This window comes from Thalia democratica, chromosome 2 (assembly GCF_965202585.1).
Source record: "Thalia democratica chromosome 2, ktThaDemo2.hap1.1, whole genome shotgun sequence".
Lineage (NCBI taxonomy): Eukaryota > Metazoa > Chordata > Thaliacea > Salpida > Salpidae > Thalia > Thalia democratica.
The window spans coordinates 28345996-28364764 of record NC_139166.1 but is presented as its reverse complement, the minus strand read 5'-3'; the positions used below and the strand labels follow the sequence as shown (position 1 = coordinate 28364764).

At 25.4% G+C, this 18769-nt stretch overlaps 1 protein-coding gene across 2 annotated transcripts; it reads right to left on the bottom strand.

Annotated features, from left to right (window-relative positions):
- Nucleotides 1-9183: 9183 nt before the first annotated feature.
- On the bottom strand, nt 9184-18043 carry LOC145829805 (adenosine kinase-like). 2 transcript variants are annotated; one of them, XM_082937672.1, is made up of 10 exons: nt 17985-18043; nt 15832-15906; nt 15379-15511; nt 13857-14026; nt 13365-13470; nt 12505-12595; nt 12257-12336; nt 10798-10948; nt 9785-9874; nt 9184-9385 (listed from the first exon to the last, which is right to left on the bottom strand). In XM_082937672.1, exons 1-10 carry the CDS (start codon nt 17996-17998, stop codon nt 9258-9260), a joined length of 1038 nt encoding a protein of 345 aa, XP_082793798.1. In that variant the 5' UTR covers nt 17999-18043; the 3' UTR covers nt 9184-9257. The 2 variants fall into 2 exon arrangements, with proteins under 2 accessions (XP_082793798.1, XP_082793797.1); XM_082937671.1 differs by lacking the exon at nt 17985-18043 and adding an exon at nt 16564-16918.
- Nucleotides 18044-18769: the final 726 nt, after the last annotated feature.

The following is an 18769-nucleotide window of genomic DNA, read 5'->3' as shown; positions in this document are numbered from 1 at the left end:
GATAAAAAGAGCACAGCCAATAGCAGATGGTAACAACCCTGTTTGTAGGCTGTGCTTAAAAGAATCAACAGCCGTTATGTATGCGTTAAAAAAGGAAGGTTGTTTAAATAAGAGAAGCGAATTTATATCGTCTTGTCGACATATAAAAAAGCTTCTCTTAAAACACAACAAATTTTGAAGCATTTTATAGTCAATTAACTGTTGTTTTCGTTAATTTTAGTTGTTTGATTAGTTAGAAGGTAGATCGATTTTTGTACTGAATATTTGTAATGTACAATATTACGTCATAGTGTTTTTTGTTTTTTTGCATAACTTTTGTATCTTTGTTTAGTACAGTGCTTTTTATTTTGAATTTAACTGGCTGAAGATCAAAGCTTTATGAAAAATTAAAGCTTTGTGAAACATATGCTCAGAAATTTTAAAATCGCCATTTGAATAAATTATTTAAAAGCCCTTCAAGTGGGCTCAGTTGAAAGTGTTTAAGTTTAAACATTAACCTTATTATATATATATATATATATATATATATATATATATATATATATTGTTTATTGAACAATAAAAAAGCGCTCAAAAAGTTTGGCCTAAGGACCTGGTGTACAAAGGAACCTTTCGGTTATCGAGTTGTACACAACATGCTTATAAAGTTTCTTACGAGCTATTAAACATAGTTTTTTTATCATTTAAATATTTAAATCTTTAGTAATAAAACAATTAGTTAAACGAAATGAAAAATTAAAGAAAATAAAACTAAACAAAAGTTAAGTGAGCTTTGTGTATAATAATGTACTATGAATCTTGTTTAGTTGATGCTTTTACAATCTATTACAAGCGCTAACAACAAGCAAATTTCACAACTTAAAGTTTTAAACAAATAAACCAAACGATAAAAAGATGTAAAATAAAACTAAACAAAAATAAACTAAGTATGTAATAGATTTACTTTGAAACTTTGTATTCGAAATGTACACAAAAACTTTTCTAATAATATGTAAATTAAAATATAGTCTAAGGCTAAAACTTAAAAAAAAGTAGAAGAAAACATTTGTAGGCATAAAGATTAACTTGTATAACGAAATAAACAATCCTAAACCAAACATAAAAATCCTTATAGTACTTAAGTTTCGATTATATGTTTAATAACTTATAAAAGTTTAGTTTAAATTATGCAAATTAGTACTATTATTGAAAAACATATCTTCAAAGTTTATTCTTCAAAAAATTTATGTGAACAAATTAAATGTGCACGATGACACAGTGTCCTGATTAGACTGAATTTTCGTTTCAGACCACAATGAGACTGTTTGTTTGAACCTGTAAAAGTTTCTTTTCTGAAAACAGTAGTAACAAATTAAGTATTTTTTCACCAGTGCATCAAGGTAGGATAACTTATTATTCTGTTCTTTTTCAATAGAAAACTTTATTGAATTATGCTGTTCATATAATAACTTGTAGAAATTATCCAGTTCCTGTTCATTTTTTGCTATAACTAAACAACCATCTACGTACCTAAAGTAATGCATTCTATCTTGAACCTGAGAGATGATTTTTGACTCTAAGAAGCCTATAAAAAAATTGGCTAAGGTAAGTCCTAAAGGAGATCCCATAGCGACACCATCAATTTGATAAAAATGTTGGCTGAGGTAAGTCCTAAAGGAGAAAAATTTTATCTGTACATATGAATTCTTTAAATAAGAAGTTAATTACATTAAAACTTTGTTGTATAGGAATGGATATTCTCCTGAGTTAGTAAGTAGAAGTGTTAAATATCACCTAAATGGTTTAAAAAGAGATAACGAAATTGGACCAAAAAAATGTTTAATCACCTTGATATTCTATACATATATAAAATATCTGTTTATTTAAAGAAGAACATTAAGCAACTAATAAGTTCTATCTTTTCAGCTGCAAAACCCAGAGTAGTTTTTACCTCAAGTCCTATGTTGGCAACCTAAAGGCAAATACCTGATACCCACATTTAATAAAAGCATGGTTATATACTAATTCAAGTGCTATTGAGACGATAGCTGCATCGGTCTTACAACTGAAGAAGAGGGTCAAAGACGTATGTATATCTGCTTGCATTAATAAGTTTTTGAATTGGGCTAGAAAAGAAAAATAAATAGAAAGGAATTCTAATAAAATTATGAATGTAATAAAAAAAAAATTTATTGCGAAACATTTGGTGAACAATCAGAGTTGTGCTAAAAATTTTTAATTGGAGAGATTTAAGATAGTCAAAAGTTGTTGTAACTTATTTAAAAACAATTTTATTGCAATACACAATAATTTTTCAATTATAACTTTTATTAACAATTTAACCGCTTTTTCGTAACTCACAAATTCCCTTGTCAAAAATACTAAACAATAACAAATTAACGAAAAACAATATAAATAAAGTGAAACAAAATAGATGATAAGATAAAATTTATTAAAACGACAAGTAATTATCAGAAATGGATTTTTTAAACAAAATGGATTAATTAACTATGTTAATAGTTACTCTTGATCCGTAATCAGGACCAAGCTGATTATTAAAATTTAGTTGGAGTTTTTTAATTAGTACCGCTCTGCAAATTTTAGATCGTTATAAGAACTGTACGTTTTAATTATTTCAAAACAGCTATAAATGTTGTTATAATTTTTACAATATGCACAGTGCTCGATATGTTTAAATACTGCACTATTAGTTGAAGTCACATGCTCTTTGATTCTTACGAAAAGTTGTCTATCAGCGCAATAAAGTCTAGTTCATAGAACTTACTGATATCTTTGAGAATCTCATTTATTTTATTAGTGTAATCACCTGTGTTCATTATCACAACTTCGTTTCATTTTTCCATGTTAGGCACCTGATGTGTTTATTTCAAGAGAGATTTATTAATGTTATGTGTATAGCTTTGTTCCTGTTGGTAGCACATGCTTTATTGCTCTAAGAAAAAAAAACTTTGCGGTACTAATTCTTAGATTTTCTAGCATGTCAATAATTGGAGTTTTGTTTTCTTTGAAACATATTTTTTTGGTTTAACTCTCGATTGAAGCTTTAGTTTTTATATCAATATATATTTAGTTATTATATCAATATTTAGGCATAATGCTTTGTTTGTAACAAAACATCAATGCTGATCTTTCACTTAGTGACAATTTGTAAGAACTTAGGTTAATTATACAGTCTGGATTTTAAATTTTCTTTGTTTGTTCCACAAATTGAAAAACTTCTTTTAGTGTGATTTTTATCTTTTCTATTGCAATACTTTTTTTAGGTCTAACTCATTCATAGAGTTTTTACTTTTTTAACTACTATGAACATATGAATACAACTTAAGAAGAAATTAGCATAGCTTTTAGCTATCCTGAAGAAGCTACAATACTACAAGATTTTTTAAAGCTATTTAAAGTTTCAATTTAGCTGATATAGTTTTAATAAGTTTGGCCTCTTTTTAAAGTATCAGTAAAATTAATTTCAAAATGTCTAAAATTTTAGCCAACCAATTAAAGATACTTATATTTTTTACGTAAGTATAATAGAATTTACTTAATCTAATACTAAATTTTACTTTAAAAAGTAAGAAAAAACTATTAAGATCTATTAAAAGTAAAACTTGGATTAGGTTTACGCTTGTGTTTACTTTAATGCCTTGAAAACTATTTTTTTTTAAGTCTGTTAAACGAAAGTAGTTTCATATCACTTTTTTATTTTTTTTATTTTAAAAGTTTTTATTAGAATAGTTTTGAAAAACTTATTAAAAAGAATGTTAGTTCTAAAATTTGTACAAAAGTGTGTACATCTAAAAAAGACATTAATTTATTAAAACTTAATGTAAAACTTTTATTAAATTATAAATAATAATTAAAGATTTTAACTTTTTGATGAGAAGAATATTATAACTCAAACATTTTAGAACTTTATTGGCAAATCAATGTTTCACTAAAAAAATAGATTATCAGTTGATAATAAAGTAATAAAAAAAATTCTAACAGAATTAAGATTATCGAATTTAATATTAAATAGTTAGTACGAATTATCTAACATTTAATTTCAAGACTTACAAAAAATATGTATAAAGAAACAACAAAATAAAAAAAAAGTTATTGTAAAATAAAAAGAATATCAAAATATACTCATTGATTATAGCTATAAATTCAAGAAATGGATAAAAATTTTATTACAACAAATAATTTACTTATATTTTTGCTTACAAAATTTTACTATACTTTTACCATAAATTTTCAAATTAAATATTTAGTATTGATTAATAAAACCGGTCAGTATTTTCAATAAACTAAGAACATAAGTATGTTTCCTTTGAAGCCATATGATATAATTCATTTAATGATTTTGGCTACTTATTCAGATTTTTAGAAGTTAGCTACTTTGTACTAATCAAACGTAGATATGTCTTAAATTTACTGAACTATTTATTAAAAAAAAACAGATAGCTTGTACCAAAATTTGTTTATAGTTTAGTTAAAACAAAGATATTAAAAATGAAGAAAACTTTTGGTTCTTTCATTCATTATTAGTAGAAAAAGAGTAGTTTTATATAATAGGTTTTTAACAATACCTAAATTTATCAACGTTATAAAAATTACAAACAATTTTTATAAAACATTTTAAATTTAGTCATTAGAGACTTGGTTTTATAATCTCATTATTGTAACTAAATCAAAACGCTTTAACTAGAAAGAACAAGTTAATTAACTTTTAATTTTTAAATAACTTACCTAAATGTGAATGAGCCTTAAAAGTAACATAGCGTATTTGAAACCAAGTTTTATAACATAATTATAGAAAAAACCTTATAATAAAAGTTAAGCAGATTGACTTAAAACTTATCTTAGATAGTAGAGAACTTTTTTTTATTTAAACATTATTAATGATATACTACTTAAATATCTTAAAAATCTATATTTAACAATATAATACCTAGATTGTAAAACTGCATCTGTTCTTAAGTTACAAGTTATGTACAATAAACATAAAAACAGTTTTTTTAATCTTCTTAGAAAACCAAGACACAAGTTGTAGAACAAATGAAATTTTTGATATATTAATAAAATTTTATTAACCTTTAACACTTAGGTGTTACATTACTTTTGTTTGTTTAGACTATTAGTTTGTTACATACGAACACTACTGTAAACTAATTTAAGCATAACATCTTATCATCAAACAAAGAAGTCAATATACCGATAATCAAAAGGTTTTATCGCACACCATATCCTCGGACCAAGCTTTTTGAAATCTCTTTTTAGTAGTTCAATATTATTTTTTGCTACTTTGCTGTTTATATTCTAATTTATTGTTTGTTTTATTTATAGTTTGTTCATTTTTTAAGTACTAAATAAACTTACCTAAACAAGAGCTGGTTCTTCATCAACGATCTTGTCCAAAAACTGAGTAACATGGTTTGCAATAAAGTTCGGAATTTTAAAGTATAGAACAACGTACAAATAAGCTTTTATTCTATGTAACATCTTAATATCAACAAAATTAAGCATGACTAGTCCATCAAGTCATGAAGATTTTAATAATGCATCTCTGCTAAGGAGGGCCGTTCAAGAGAAATAGCTAGCGTTTATCAAAAGATAACAGGCGTTCAAAACGTAAGCACCGAAAAAGCTTGAACTTGGCAGTTTGCGCAAGACAAACAAGTTTATCTTATGCATGATCCTCGATTAACAAAAAGTCTGAAATCTACGTAGCAAAATTTGTAGACTCTATTAGAATGCAATTGTTATAAAAAGAGCAGAGCTTATGCATTGGCCGAAATTGCGCTAACTTAAGATTTGGAGTAAATTTTGTACACAATATTTGACTGTTAATCCTTTTAAATATCTTTTTTAATGGAGCCCAAGTTTAAACTATTGAAATTTTTAAGCAATAAAAAAATCTTAAAAATAAACAGAATATAAGCAAAATATTTTTTTTGCATGATATTTTAAAAAAACTTAGAAATATGACAAATTAAACTCATATCAGTTTATGTTGTTACAGCTTGAAAATGTTTAGTATATTCTAAATATTAAATCTTGATAACTATAAAGATTTTATCATACTACTTCGATCATCAAACCACAGACTTTTGAAAAGTTGAAACTCGGGTCTCAGTCTACTGAAATCTTGTCGCCTGATGATCGAAATGGTGGGATTAATCTTCTGTTGTAACTTGAGCTTGACTCACGGTATGTTTAAGTCCATACTTTGGCTCTAATAGACTTACGCCGATGTTTGCTTTATTTTTTTTGATAATAAAAAAGAACATTTTTGACTAAAGTTAATAAATGAAACATTAAAAAAACTAAGTTTTATAAGGTATTATCGAAGAACACGTAGCCTATAAAAATTTTGACATATACTTTCTGGATTTTTTTACTATATTTTTATAAATTTTTTAATATCTACTAAATCAACGTTTGTCGGAAACATATCAACATATAAGAGTCTTCAAAAAAAAATTTTTAAGTGAGTAAGGGATAAAAAATTATAAAAAAACTTTTTTTTCTACATAAAATATCAAATTTTTCAAATAACTTCTATAAATACATAACTTTAAACTAATTTTCAGTAAAATAAAACGTTTAAAAAAAGTTTTCAAAAGATTCCTCCTTTGCTGGTTTATTTTCTGTTTTTTAAAGACACCAAAAACTCATCTATACAAAAACTTTTCAAACTTTCTCGTGATAACTTAAGTTATGTTGTTATAAGAATTTTTGGGTTTAGTTTTAAGCTTTAAATGCCACCATTCAATGGACCATGACTTTTAGCTATTAATGATTTATTAAGAAAAAAAAGTTTTCTCTCGTCTCAAGTTGATTTCCCACTGTGTATGAGCACACACTAGGACCATGGACCTTTCAAATTGTTTTACATTCAAGTACGAAACAAAGTAGAAATTTACTACTGTAGCAAGTTACACTAAAGAAGAAATAAAATACGTAATGGTTACAGGTTTGGAGGACGATGACATTAGGATAAAAGTGTTTAGTACAGGGAATATATTATTTAAGTTAACATTTGTTTTCATTTGCTTCTTCTGAAGCAAGAAAATAGGCTGCCATGCAACTGAGAACTTTCGGACAGTGTATCAGCAGTGTCTTCTTTTTACGTTAAAAAAAGGTTTAATGTAGAAGATAACTCTCATCATGTTTTTTGTCAGAGCTGTGACACGATATTCTAACTATTGAATAAAAAATGTTCCCAAAATAAAAAACATTTCAAGTTTTATTTTGGGCAGTCAATCAAATAAGTTTAAAACTGTATGCAAGATAATAATTTTCGTTTTTTCTACCTGATACCTAGATAAGCTATCATCATTCTCTAAAACTATTGTTTAGTATAGCCAAGACAAATTAGGTCAAAGCAGTTAAACATAGTAGAAACAAGTCTGCAGGATTAAGTCGGCATTGGCTGACACTGACGCCCATTTGAACCTCTGCGGATAGAAAGATTTCAAAGCGGGTTGTTATTATTGTAAAATTTTAGCAATCATAACTTGACTTATAACTATTTATAAAAATACTTTCAAACCTATCTTTACCTTTCGATAGTAACCTATTAGGAGGAAGTTATAAAGGAGACATTTAACAATTAAGTTCTTTTAAGAGTATTAAGGAAAATTGAATCTTGGAACATGGTTAGTTTTTGTTAGCTTAATTTAAGTATGATGATTTGTTGTATTTAAATGATGGAGTTCTGCTTTGCTAGTACATATTAATGGTGCTTATCAGTTTAACATCTCGCAACCTCAACAAATTACATTCAGCGCACCAACTGTCAGAGCTACAGCCGCAATTTGCTACAAGAAGTGCCTGATCCTTCTTTAGCACTTTTTATAAATATATTTGCCGTTTTTTTTTTTTTTAGTTTTCCAAAAACAACTTTTTTGTTTTTGGCTTTCATATTTTTATCTCTAGTTAGTCAGCGGTTTTTTCCACATCAAAGAGAACTTCTTACTCCTGTTGGTTGCAAGACTTTTATGATTTATTTCCTACATTCGGAGTACATAAAATATTTTATCTCAAGAATACAAGAGTATAAAAACTGTTAAGATATCCGGTCGTAAACATGAAATAGAACTTTTCATAAACTAGACAAATCCCTCCTATTTTGTAATTCAACTATGTGATGGTAAATATCTAAGCTGAACAAAGATGAGCTTCATCAGAATTTAGAAAAGCTTTAACAGAGAGGTGAACCCTTTAAACAAATGTTTGCTTCCGAGTTAGAGCGGATCACTTCTGCGAAAATTGACAAGAAGTTATAGCTACAAACGATAAATGTTTGTTCAGAACCAATAGTTTTTTTTAAAGAAACAAAACGCTTTAACCAGTAACGATTATAAGGTCAAACTAGTTAGGAAAATCTACACTACCATGAACTTTATGGACGAAATATTTTTTTATGAATTGGGAATATGTTAGTGGCCACTGCAAGGGTTGTATATTTGATTGTCTTATTACGGAAAATAATCTATTCTATTTAAAAGCTTCGTGATTTTACTGATGAATATATTTGTTGGTTCTGAGAAATATGCTGCTGCTGGATTCCGAATTGCAAGAAAGGATTAAGCATGGAATTCAAAATTTATTTATGTTCTCATAGTTATTCGATCAAGACTTCTGTTTTTCAAATTTGAATGTTAGAAATGTGTTTCTAATTTAAATCTGTCTAGGTAGTATTTATAAATTTGAATGATGTTGGGGAATTATTGAGTTAGGTAGGCATTATGTTAATAGATTTTTCATTGTACTTAGTTAATTAAATCAATGATTTTGTCTTCACATTAAACAATCATTTTAGTTATTAGGAAAATACTTTATTGATAAACTTAGATGTATACCCTTTAGTTATTAAGATGTATTTAATGAAAAAGCTAAGAGCTATAGGGAAAACTACAAGTCGGTTTTAACGCTCTTTTTTTATTTATTAGGACTACATTGTAAATAAAGCACCAAACAAATATAATTTCATAGCAAAATATGCTAAATCCAGATAATAAATATTTAGTTTCATCTAAACTTTGTTAATTGAATATAAATATAAACTTATAAGTATGTTATGAGAAATATATTAATAAATGCCACTGATCTTTGATTTCATGTAAAACTACTTTTAGAAGCTTAAAATAATTAAAATAGAACTTCGACTGCGCTAAATTATTGACTATTTGGTTTAGTAGGTGAATTAGTCTATAATTTAATATTAAAATTGCAACACAATGATAAAAATGTACAAATGGTTTGAAGGAGGCATTTTACTGCTGGAAATTGCACTTGGCGGGGAAAGTGCAGCCGCTGCGCTGAATGATCAGGTTTGCCGCCCAGTTACCGCCAGCAATGCAAGCATCCATCGATTTTCCCTTGACCAGTTGCGACAAGTAACCTGATGATTTATAATAATTGGTAAGGTTATGAAAAATTACGAAAAAATGTACACTAAACTATTTTGTTGAAAATTAACTCCCTTAATAATTATACGGTTAAAATTCAGCCAAAAATTAGTTCGATTTAATGTTACATCCATTATACCAACGTAAAACAGTATTGTGTTACTGGTTTTCAACTTAATCTAAAACTGTACTAGCCTATTTCCAGGCAAGTTTTATACAAATACAATTATTTAAAATATAAAATTAAAAATAAAACCTGCTCGATTTTAAAATCATTTTGTTACCACTTTAAAAACTGAAACTGTATTTACAAATTAGTCGCTAATTTCTTATACCACGTGATCCATTATAATTATTATACAAGTATTATAAATACTAAAAACAAATGAAACCTCCAACAAAGGCATCACCAGCTCCATTGGTATCCATAATATCTTCTGGCTTGATTGATATAACTGGGAAGCTTCTCACTTCATTTGATCCTTAAATTAAAAAGATTTGTTTCTAGTTACTTTGTTTTTCGTTAATATGTAAACTAGTGTCATAGAAAAACACTTAAGTATATTTGCGTATGACCACAAAACTGGAAATATGGTAGTATACTAAATGTTTTAAAACTAAAAAATCTGATGAATATGAATCTGATGAATGGTTACAAATTTATTTCTATCAGCCAGTTGTTTATTAATACCATATTAGTTTAGTTTGTTAATTAGTAAAATCTAATTATGATAGAAATAAAAAACTTTACATATTTAATATCAAAGTATTTATTTTTTAGTTTATAAAAAAAATCTACTGAAAACTAAAATTTTTAACAGTTAAACGTACTTCCTAAAAGAATAGTTATGACAATAATACAAACCGTCTGTTTATTATTTGCTAATTGCTAAACATGTATAAAAATGCTTTAGACAAAAGTTTTATAAAAATGTTTTAACCAAACAGAAATATAAAAATTTACCAAACAGTGAACCTTTTTAACAGCATAAGTTAATCAAATAGCAACTTTAAACAAACAAAATATGTCTGCAATCAACGTTTGCTAATATTTGCTAATAAAACAACTGCCCATGTCTTGAATGTGACCTCCAAGACATTTTTAAGGCGTGTTTAAATAATATCTCGTGGTTGAATTAACTTATAGAAGGATTGCTAAAACTATTATGAACTTAGCTTTTAATTTAGTAATACGACCTTATGATAACTAATGAAAAAAAAGTCACTATAAGTTAAAGTAAGTTTTACATACTTTTGTTTTACTTTTATTCAAATTATTTAGAATTTGTATTTTATTATACGAAGTTATAATAAAAAATCATAACAAAAAACTACTGTAAAATAACTGAACTTTATTTAGTTTAGTTATCTGAAAACATTAAACTTGATATTAACGAAAACTCACCAACTGCAACCACAGTGGGTTCTGATCCATGGGTGATGACTACGGTCCTTGGCTTGTTCGTGTTTATTTTCGGCATGTTGGCTATCTGGCTGGCAATCTCCTTCAAATCTTTTGTACCCAAATCGTTCTGCTCGGAAAATGTTTCGGCTTCCTGTCAAATTGTTACTGAGGTGAACGTCTTAAACTATTTGGAATATAGTAAGATCTTACAGCAAATAAAATTTAAAATAAATATTGTTAATCATCCTAAAATCACAGTTATAATAATTAAGAGACATAGAAATGACATGTTTATAAGTAGTTTTTGTAAATATTACATTCAAAGAGGAAATAATTTTCAATGTCAGTATAGAAAAAAGAGATCAAAAATAACTAGCAAATAAACTCTAATAGTCATCGTGGTAGCAAGGCGCAACCACATGATAAGTATTTTTAAACAGTCGTTAACTGTACAAATATTAGCTTTTAATAAACATACATCCCCACAAGTGAACTAATATTTAATCTAGTATGGAAAAATTATGTTGCCGCGTGAATTAAGTTTAAACACTTAAAATTATAACGGCAAAAATTTTCAAAAATGAATAGTTTCTAATCGACTTTAATATAAATAATCTAACATTCTTTGCAAAGTTACAGAATTTTTTAACAAAATTATAAATAACATATTTGAAGACAAAAAAATATATACTTTAAAGTACTTTAAAAAATATATTGAGTTTCTCATCTGTCTTTACAAATTAAAAAACATTAAATATGTTTAGTAAAATACTTCACAAACAAAATAAATAATTTTGAAGAACTTTAAAAATAAATTATAAAGATTTTCATATTTTGCTAAAAGATAAGAAATGCTAAAGCTAAGTAAATTTAAAGTCATAGAATTCAGCACTCAAACTAAAGCAACAGAAAAAAATATTTAGGATTCATGCGGTGCTTATAATTTTGCTTGATAATTGCATAAGTTGTGTTTGAAATAGTATGAGTTTACAAATTAGTAATAAATTTTGTTAGATAAATCGAAAACATATTTGAATTATATTTAATATCATAACAGAACAATTTTTTTATCAAGTCTTTTTCGTGACGCTTGCGAAGGCTAGTTAGTATAAAGACCAATTTGAGCTTTTACAAAGTTAAATAATTATTTTTACAGTATGCATCTAAATATCCAATGAACAGGTTTTAGCAACAATGAATCAGACAAGATTTTTTTTTCATAAGTCGAACAACCTTAAAACATTTTACTAATTTTCGAGAATGATACTATAAGATTTAATAGTTTTATAGTTTTTTTAATTCTTTTTCTTGTGAAAACACACAATTATTAATAATATATATAAAACTAACATTTTTAAACTAAATTTTTAAAGTTTTGATATATAAAACAATATAAATACTCAATTTAGCTGTATCAATTAATATTAACAATTAACATTTGTCAGAAACAATAACAAACCGTTTCATTGCAAAAGATAATATCTGCGTATGGAATAACTTTCATCATTGGATCCTTGAAGAACTGGCATAAAAATGGAGCTGCAAAAGTTATAAAATTTTAAAATACTTTTAATTTATACTTAAAACTTTTAATAACTAATTAAGTAAAATTATATCTTTAAAAAACTAACCAGCTCGTTGTATTATAAAACAACTACATTTATGTATTTTTTTTAGTTTTAAAATGTTATGATTAGAAATGATTACCAGAAAGATTGAAGCAGAAAGTTTTTCCGTTCTCACTTGAATGCTTTGCAACTGCCAACATTGACTCAGGAGAAACAGTTAAAAAAAATCCCTGAACAAAAATTAAAATTTTTTTTTGATTATCTTAATTACAGCATTGATCGATGACTTTCCTTAAAAAATAGTATTAACTTTTTTACCCTTGGTAAAACTATTTATTTAATTACAAACTATTTTTGCAACTACAGTAAACAAATCTACTATGTTTAATATAATTTTTGACATTATTCATTATTGCTATTTTACTAGTACTACTAGTTACGACTGTGTATAATTAAAAAAGATAACTTTGTACATCAAATTTAAATGAGTACACCACTTACAAAAATAATTAAACCGTTGCATGTACATCTATATAACAGACGTAGCACTATGTTTAAATAAAAAATAAATTCGCAACATCATGTGCTGTTATAACAAGTACTTGATGTCAGCTAAAGTTTATTTAGTGTAAAATCATAAACTAAATTGAACTAGTTAAAATTTTTAAAGTGCAAGTCTATTCGAAAAAACTGATACAGTTTATCTCACAAAATATGTACTTTTTACTGACACTTTAAAATACTATAGTTTAGCACTAGTCTTTCACTTATCTTGCAAAAAGTCTTCTTTTAATAAGTTAAGTACATTTTTTGAAATGAAAAAAGACATGTTTTTACATATATTGTACTCGGCTTTAAAGTCTAAAACTTTAATTTTATTAGACAGAATACCATAAAAACGTATGCAGATTATAATTTTTACATTTCGTGCCTTCTTTAAAAACAAAATGCTTTAAAAAAATATTGCTTAAACGTACTTTGATATCAAGCAAAACTTACAGCAACATAGTAAAAGTTAGCCTTTTCAACATAAGCCCAGTTTTCTTTCTTCTCCAAATGCGAAAACTCATAGCAGTTCGCAGCAGCTAGTGATGCAACAAGCGATCTTAAAAACATGAAAACAACTTTTAATAAAACTAATATATAAATTTATACAATAAGCTTAGAGGTAATTTTTTGAAAATAACATTAGTTACAAATAATATTAATAATACTTATGATAATGAATTAACTAATATCTCTACAATTCAAAGAAAACATAGTACTAAAAAATTATTACCTGAAAATATCATAGTTATAAATTTTTTTTTTAATTTCATTAAAACATATTTATATCTTTAAAAACTGGCTACTTTAAATGTTCTCTAATTAACTATATAAACTTAAAACTTTTCAAATAGACTTTTTTACACAATAGAAAAAAAAACAACTAATACTTATTTCTACTTAATATCCCAAAACATACAATTTTTAAACAAAATCTCCTTTCACCTGTCGTTGCCGGTGATGAGTGCCGCGCACTTTCCAGTATTTTCCTTGGTGATTCTGAAGTAGTTCGTCTCAACGCCGCACTCCTGCGCTTTTTCATCGAGCAAGTCGCCGTGCTTATCAGTTGAAATGCATCCCACAAATGTGGAAGCTTTCGGCTTTCCCAACATCCACTGCAAATATGAGTAAGGTTTGTCAGTGCACTCTTGTTAAATGTTAGAATTTTGTTATGGAGAGTATGCTTATAATGATTGTTGATTTAGTGTAACATTGTGGTTAAAATATTTGGGCAGAAATAAAAGGTAATTTTTGAATAAATAGAATGTTAATAATCCAAGGGTTACTTTCTAATCGTAATTTTTCACTATTGTAGTTTGTTGTCATTAACAAAATTAAGATTAAAATATTTTTTGCAGTACATTCAGTATTGTATTAGCATTAAAAAGTTCATGCGATTCTATCAACTTTAATATAATCATAAAAATACTACATTTTACAAACAACTTTTAATTTTGTATTTTTAATAACAAATTTAACCTTAAGAAGATTTTTTTTCAGTCTTACAATTTATTTAAAATAAGTGTTTTATTTTAATTCGTACAACTTATTACAATTTTGAATGATTTTCTTTTACAAAAGCACTTAGTTAATACAGATATTTCAAGAGCTACACCTATATTTTACCATGTATAGTTATACAAAATTAGAACTTTTAATAATAATATTTAATAATACTCTACTTATTAGCAATAGGTTTGTACAAATGTAATAAAATTTAGTTATTATTACGCGCTTAAAAATTCTATGAAGTATTTAAAGTGTTGCGGTAAAAATTTGATTAAAAAAATGTCTTTTTAGTTATTCAAACCAACTAAAACTAGTTTTTGTTGTTTAGCTTGGAATATTGCATAGTCAACAGACTTACAACTTAAGCATTAATTAAGTTGTATTATCATTATTTTTCCAACTATTTAATGTTTGTCTTTGAACTTAAACTTAGTATACTTACATAGATATAAAGCAAAACTTAAAATCACCTTTATGTTAAAACTGTTCCAAATATAAAACGAAAGAGATATTTCTTTAAATTAGCGGTTTATTGTAAAGCAGTCAAACGTTTTTTTATCTGATAAAGATTAAATTACAAAAAACTTACATATTAATAAGAGTAGACTTATAAAAAATTGAGCATTTAAAAGAAACGTTAGGAAAGTACTTGAAACGTTTATCTTATTTAAAACATTTCGACTAATAATGATATTAAAAAAGCCTTTGAAATAATTTTCTTTATATAGAGCATTTACAAAACATCCTCATATATTTCTAATTTCACAATTAATAAAAAATGCTATTTGATATTAGCTGGTTGAGAAACTAACAATAAACCATAATGCTTTTAAACTCAGTGATAAAACACGTTCCAAATACTTAATTAAGTAATTATTTAACTCACATAGAAACACTTGTAGATAGTTAAATACCTTACAACTGCAATTTTGTAAAGAATAAAAATTTAATAACAAACTTGTGCAACTTTGATAGAGTTTTGAGTTGCACCTCCAGCAAAGTATTCAGGTTCGAACTTGCTTTCAATTTCATTGAACAACTCATCGTGAAAGTCAGTTGCTAAAATTGCGTCGTTTGCGTTCAACTTGTATCTACAAAAATTGTTATATAATTTAAAAATTTAAAGTTATCTCAACATTCTTTATTAATGGGTTAGTTTATATATATGTTTAAATAATTTTATTTTGTTTCTAATTTAATACTACGTAGAACTAAATTAATAAAATATTACAATATTTTTGTACTAATTTGTATCAAAGTTAAACGTTATCGATTGCAAATTCATTAATTAAAAATGATCAACTAAAACAATTTTGTTTGCTGAGTTCAATAAGCAATTTAATGGTACCACACAACCAAAATAACATTAAGTTATCAAACAAATTTAAGTAAATTAAATTTTGAAACTAACTTGGCTAAATATTCTTTGTCTACTTTTACAGTAATGTCAAGAAGAGGGTTTCCCATTCCAAAAAGAACTCCTTCACTAAAATAAAAATAGGTTTTACTAAGTTTAATTGATAGGCATCTTTAATTAGACTAATTATTTAAGCTTACGTTATTAACTAGCAAAAACATTATATTAACACTATAAAAAAAAACAAAGCTATTGCCTATGTAAGGCTATCTCTAATACTTTAATAAGTACAACTATTTATAATGCAGTTCGTTAACAAAAAAACGACAGCAAATTATGTAGATTTATACGACCTTGTAATGTATATCTTTTACTACCAAAAGTATTTAGCTAATTGACACAACAATTTTAATTTTCAATTTTTCAACAATAACACATATTGAATACATGTTAAGCTTAGATGGCTCAAGGGAAAACCATAAACAATAGATCAAACAAAACTTACACAAAACAGAAATAAACTTAAATGCTTGCTTAAATTTACATTATAGTTTTAGTTATAAACTAACTTAGTTTTAAACATACTGTCTTTTTTAATTTTTATAATTACACAAGCTTAATTTTTACTATTAATTTGTGTTTGTTTTGAGCTATTTCAAATAGGTTTAATAACATAATAATAAAAATAATTTTATTAAAATCTTTGCTATGTTTACCAAATGCAAGTATACAAAAATTTAAACCATAATCATATTTCAAACAGAAAAGTTCAAATCTTAATCTTACTAAGATAAAGGTTTTTTATCAAGAAAGCTTTCATCTTCACTCAGCTCTGACTCTGAAGACGTTACAAGGCCAAAAATATAACTACTAAAATCTAAGTCGTCATCATCATCGCTAGATAACATAAAATCTGATGATGAAGTGTTACTGATGGCGTCATCAAATGAATCGATACCTTCGTCATCTGATGATGACAGGACAAGGCCCATTGTGAGAGCTTTGTGTTGCTAAAACACTAATATGCTGCTTATTAAAACGAAACAAAAAACGAACTGTAAAGTAAAACCATCTGAATAATAAAACAGCTTTATTAATTCAACTTTTTAAAAGTTAATATTAATCTTTGCGTCTTTTACCCAACAAATAATACAAAACTTCAAACTGAAAGGTCGAAGACATAACTTATTTAATGAATTTTTTGAAACTGAGAAAACTTGAATTGCAACTAAAAAGAAGTTAATTTACCCCGAGGCAAAAAGAACTAGAACAAAAGATGAATTTTACGATTTAAAAAATTGCTTCTGAACAAAGTAGCTTATTCCATACAGTAATTTGAATTAGGTATATAAGTTTGAATTCAAGAATTTCGAGTCAAAATATAAGTAATAATTAAACAAAACTAGACTTATAAACTTTAGTTTATGTTAATTATCATTATATATTTTTAATAAATAATAAAAAAATGGTAAAGAAAATTTAATGATTTATTTAACAGAGGTTTAAAATTATAATGTATATGTGCTTTTTCTTAAAAATATGCTATTAAAAAAACTAATATATTAAAAAAAAAATTGTTTCAAACACACTTAAAAAATATTAATAAATTTTATACAATTTTCTTTTTAATTCAATAATGTACATTATTAAAAAATTAATAAAACATTTAATATATCATTTTTTATTTAAAGTTACGAAATATAGAACAAAAAGAATTGGAAAAAGTTAAAGCTATTATACTAAACTGATAACTACTATTAATAACTAGAGAATTACTTTTAATATTTCTAAAAGTCAAGTTAATTTAAGTATACATTTCTTATCTTAAACCTTTGTGTTTGTATCCTGTAATGGCTTGCTAGTAAGCTTAATTAAATTATATACATTTATTAAAAAGAACAATTAGATATCATTTGAGTTAACTGATTTACAAAAACAAATCTTAACCAAGTAGTAACTATTTTAAATACTTTAAACTTTATTAAATATTTAAAAATAAGTAAACTTAGTTTATTGTGTGATAAATAATTTCATTTAAAAAAAAATAAGATAACTTCTATTAATAAAAAAACACAAATTCAATTTATAACTTAGTTTATATAGAAATCAGTTCCAAAACATTTTTCAATATTTTAAAGGTAGTTTAAAAAAATAATTACAAATTTTAATTAATACTTCATGCATTTAGTTTATTACAAATAACTTACTTGACTTCAGACATGTTAGTTGTTAATTGACGTTAATTAAGACAAGTACAAAATTATCTGTGGAAAATTATTTCTATTTTACTAAATACTAATGTTCTAAATATTTATTTATTAACTTTTTGTTACAATTTTTTTTAAACAAGTCAGTGGTTATACTTAACATTTTAATAACAACTGTTTGCAAATAACAGGCATTAAATAATTGTTTAATCAATTAACAATATTTGCAAAATAAACTTTTTAATTAAGTTTAATACATAAGAAGCTTGTTATAGCACACTAAATCATTTTTTTTTTACATTCAATTCGGATTATTTTAATAACAAAAATAAATAAACTTAAATAATTTTAAACTTATAAGTCAGGTAATTAAAATAATATGATAATATAACTGAATGCAACAAAGATCATTATTTTCTAATTAAACTTTTTTCTGTTATGTCTTGTTCAACCTTTTACTGTTAAAACGCATTTTAAACTAATAACCCGTCAAAACAAATTAATACATTATGTATAAAACTAGTTAAATAGTATTTGAACAAATAAACTATGTATAACTGTTTTAGCATATATAGAATTATATATTAGATATTTTACTTTTTTTAAATGTTATAATATTTAAGGAAAATTTTTGTAATTGTTACTTAAAGTTAAAAATATTGATTAAAAAAACTTAATTTTCATAACTTAAAGCTAAAATAGTTTAATCTACAAATAGTTGTATTTGATTTGGTCAATAACTTTTTTTGTTTTGAAAATTTTACTTACGCAATCCAAAACTCTCT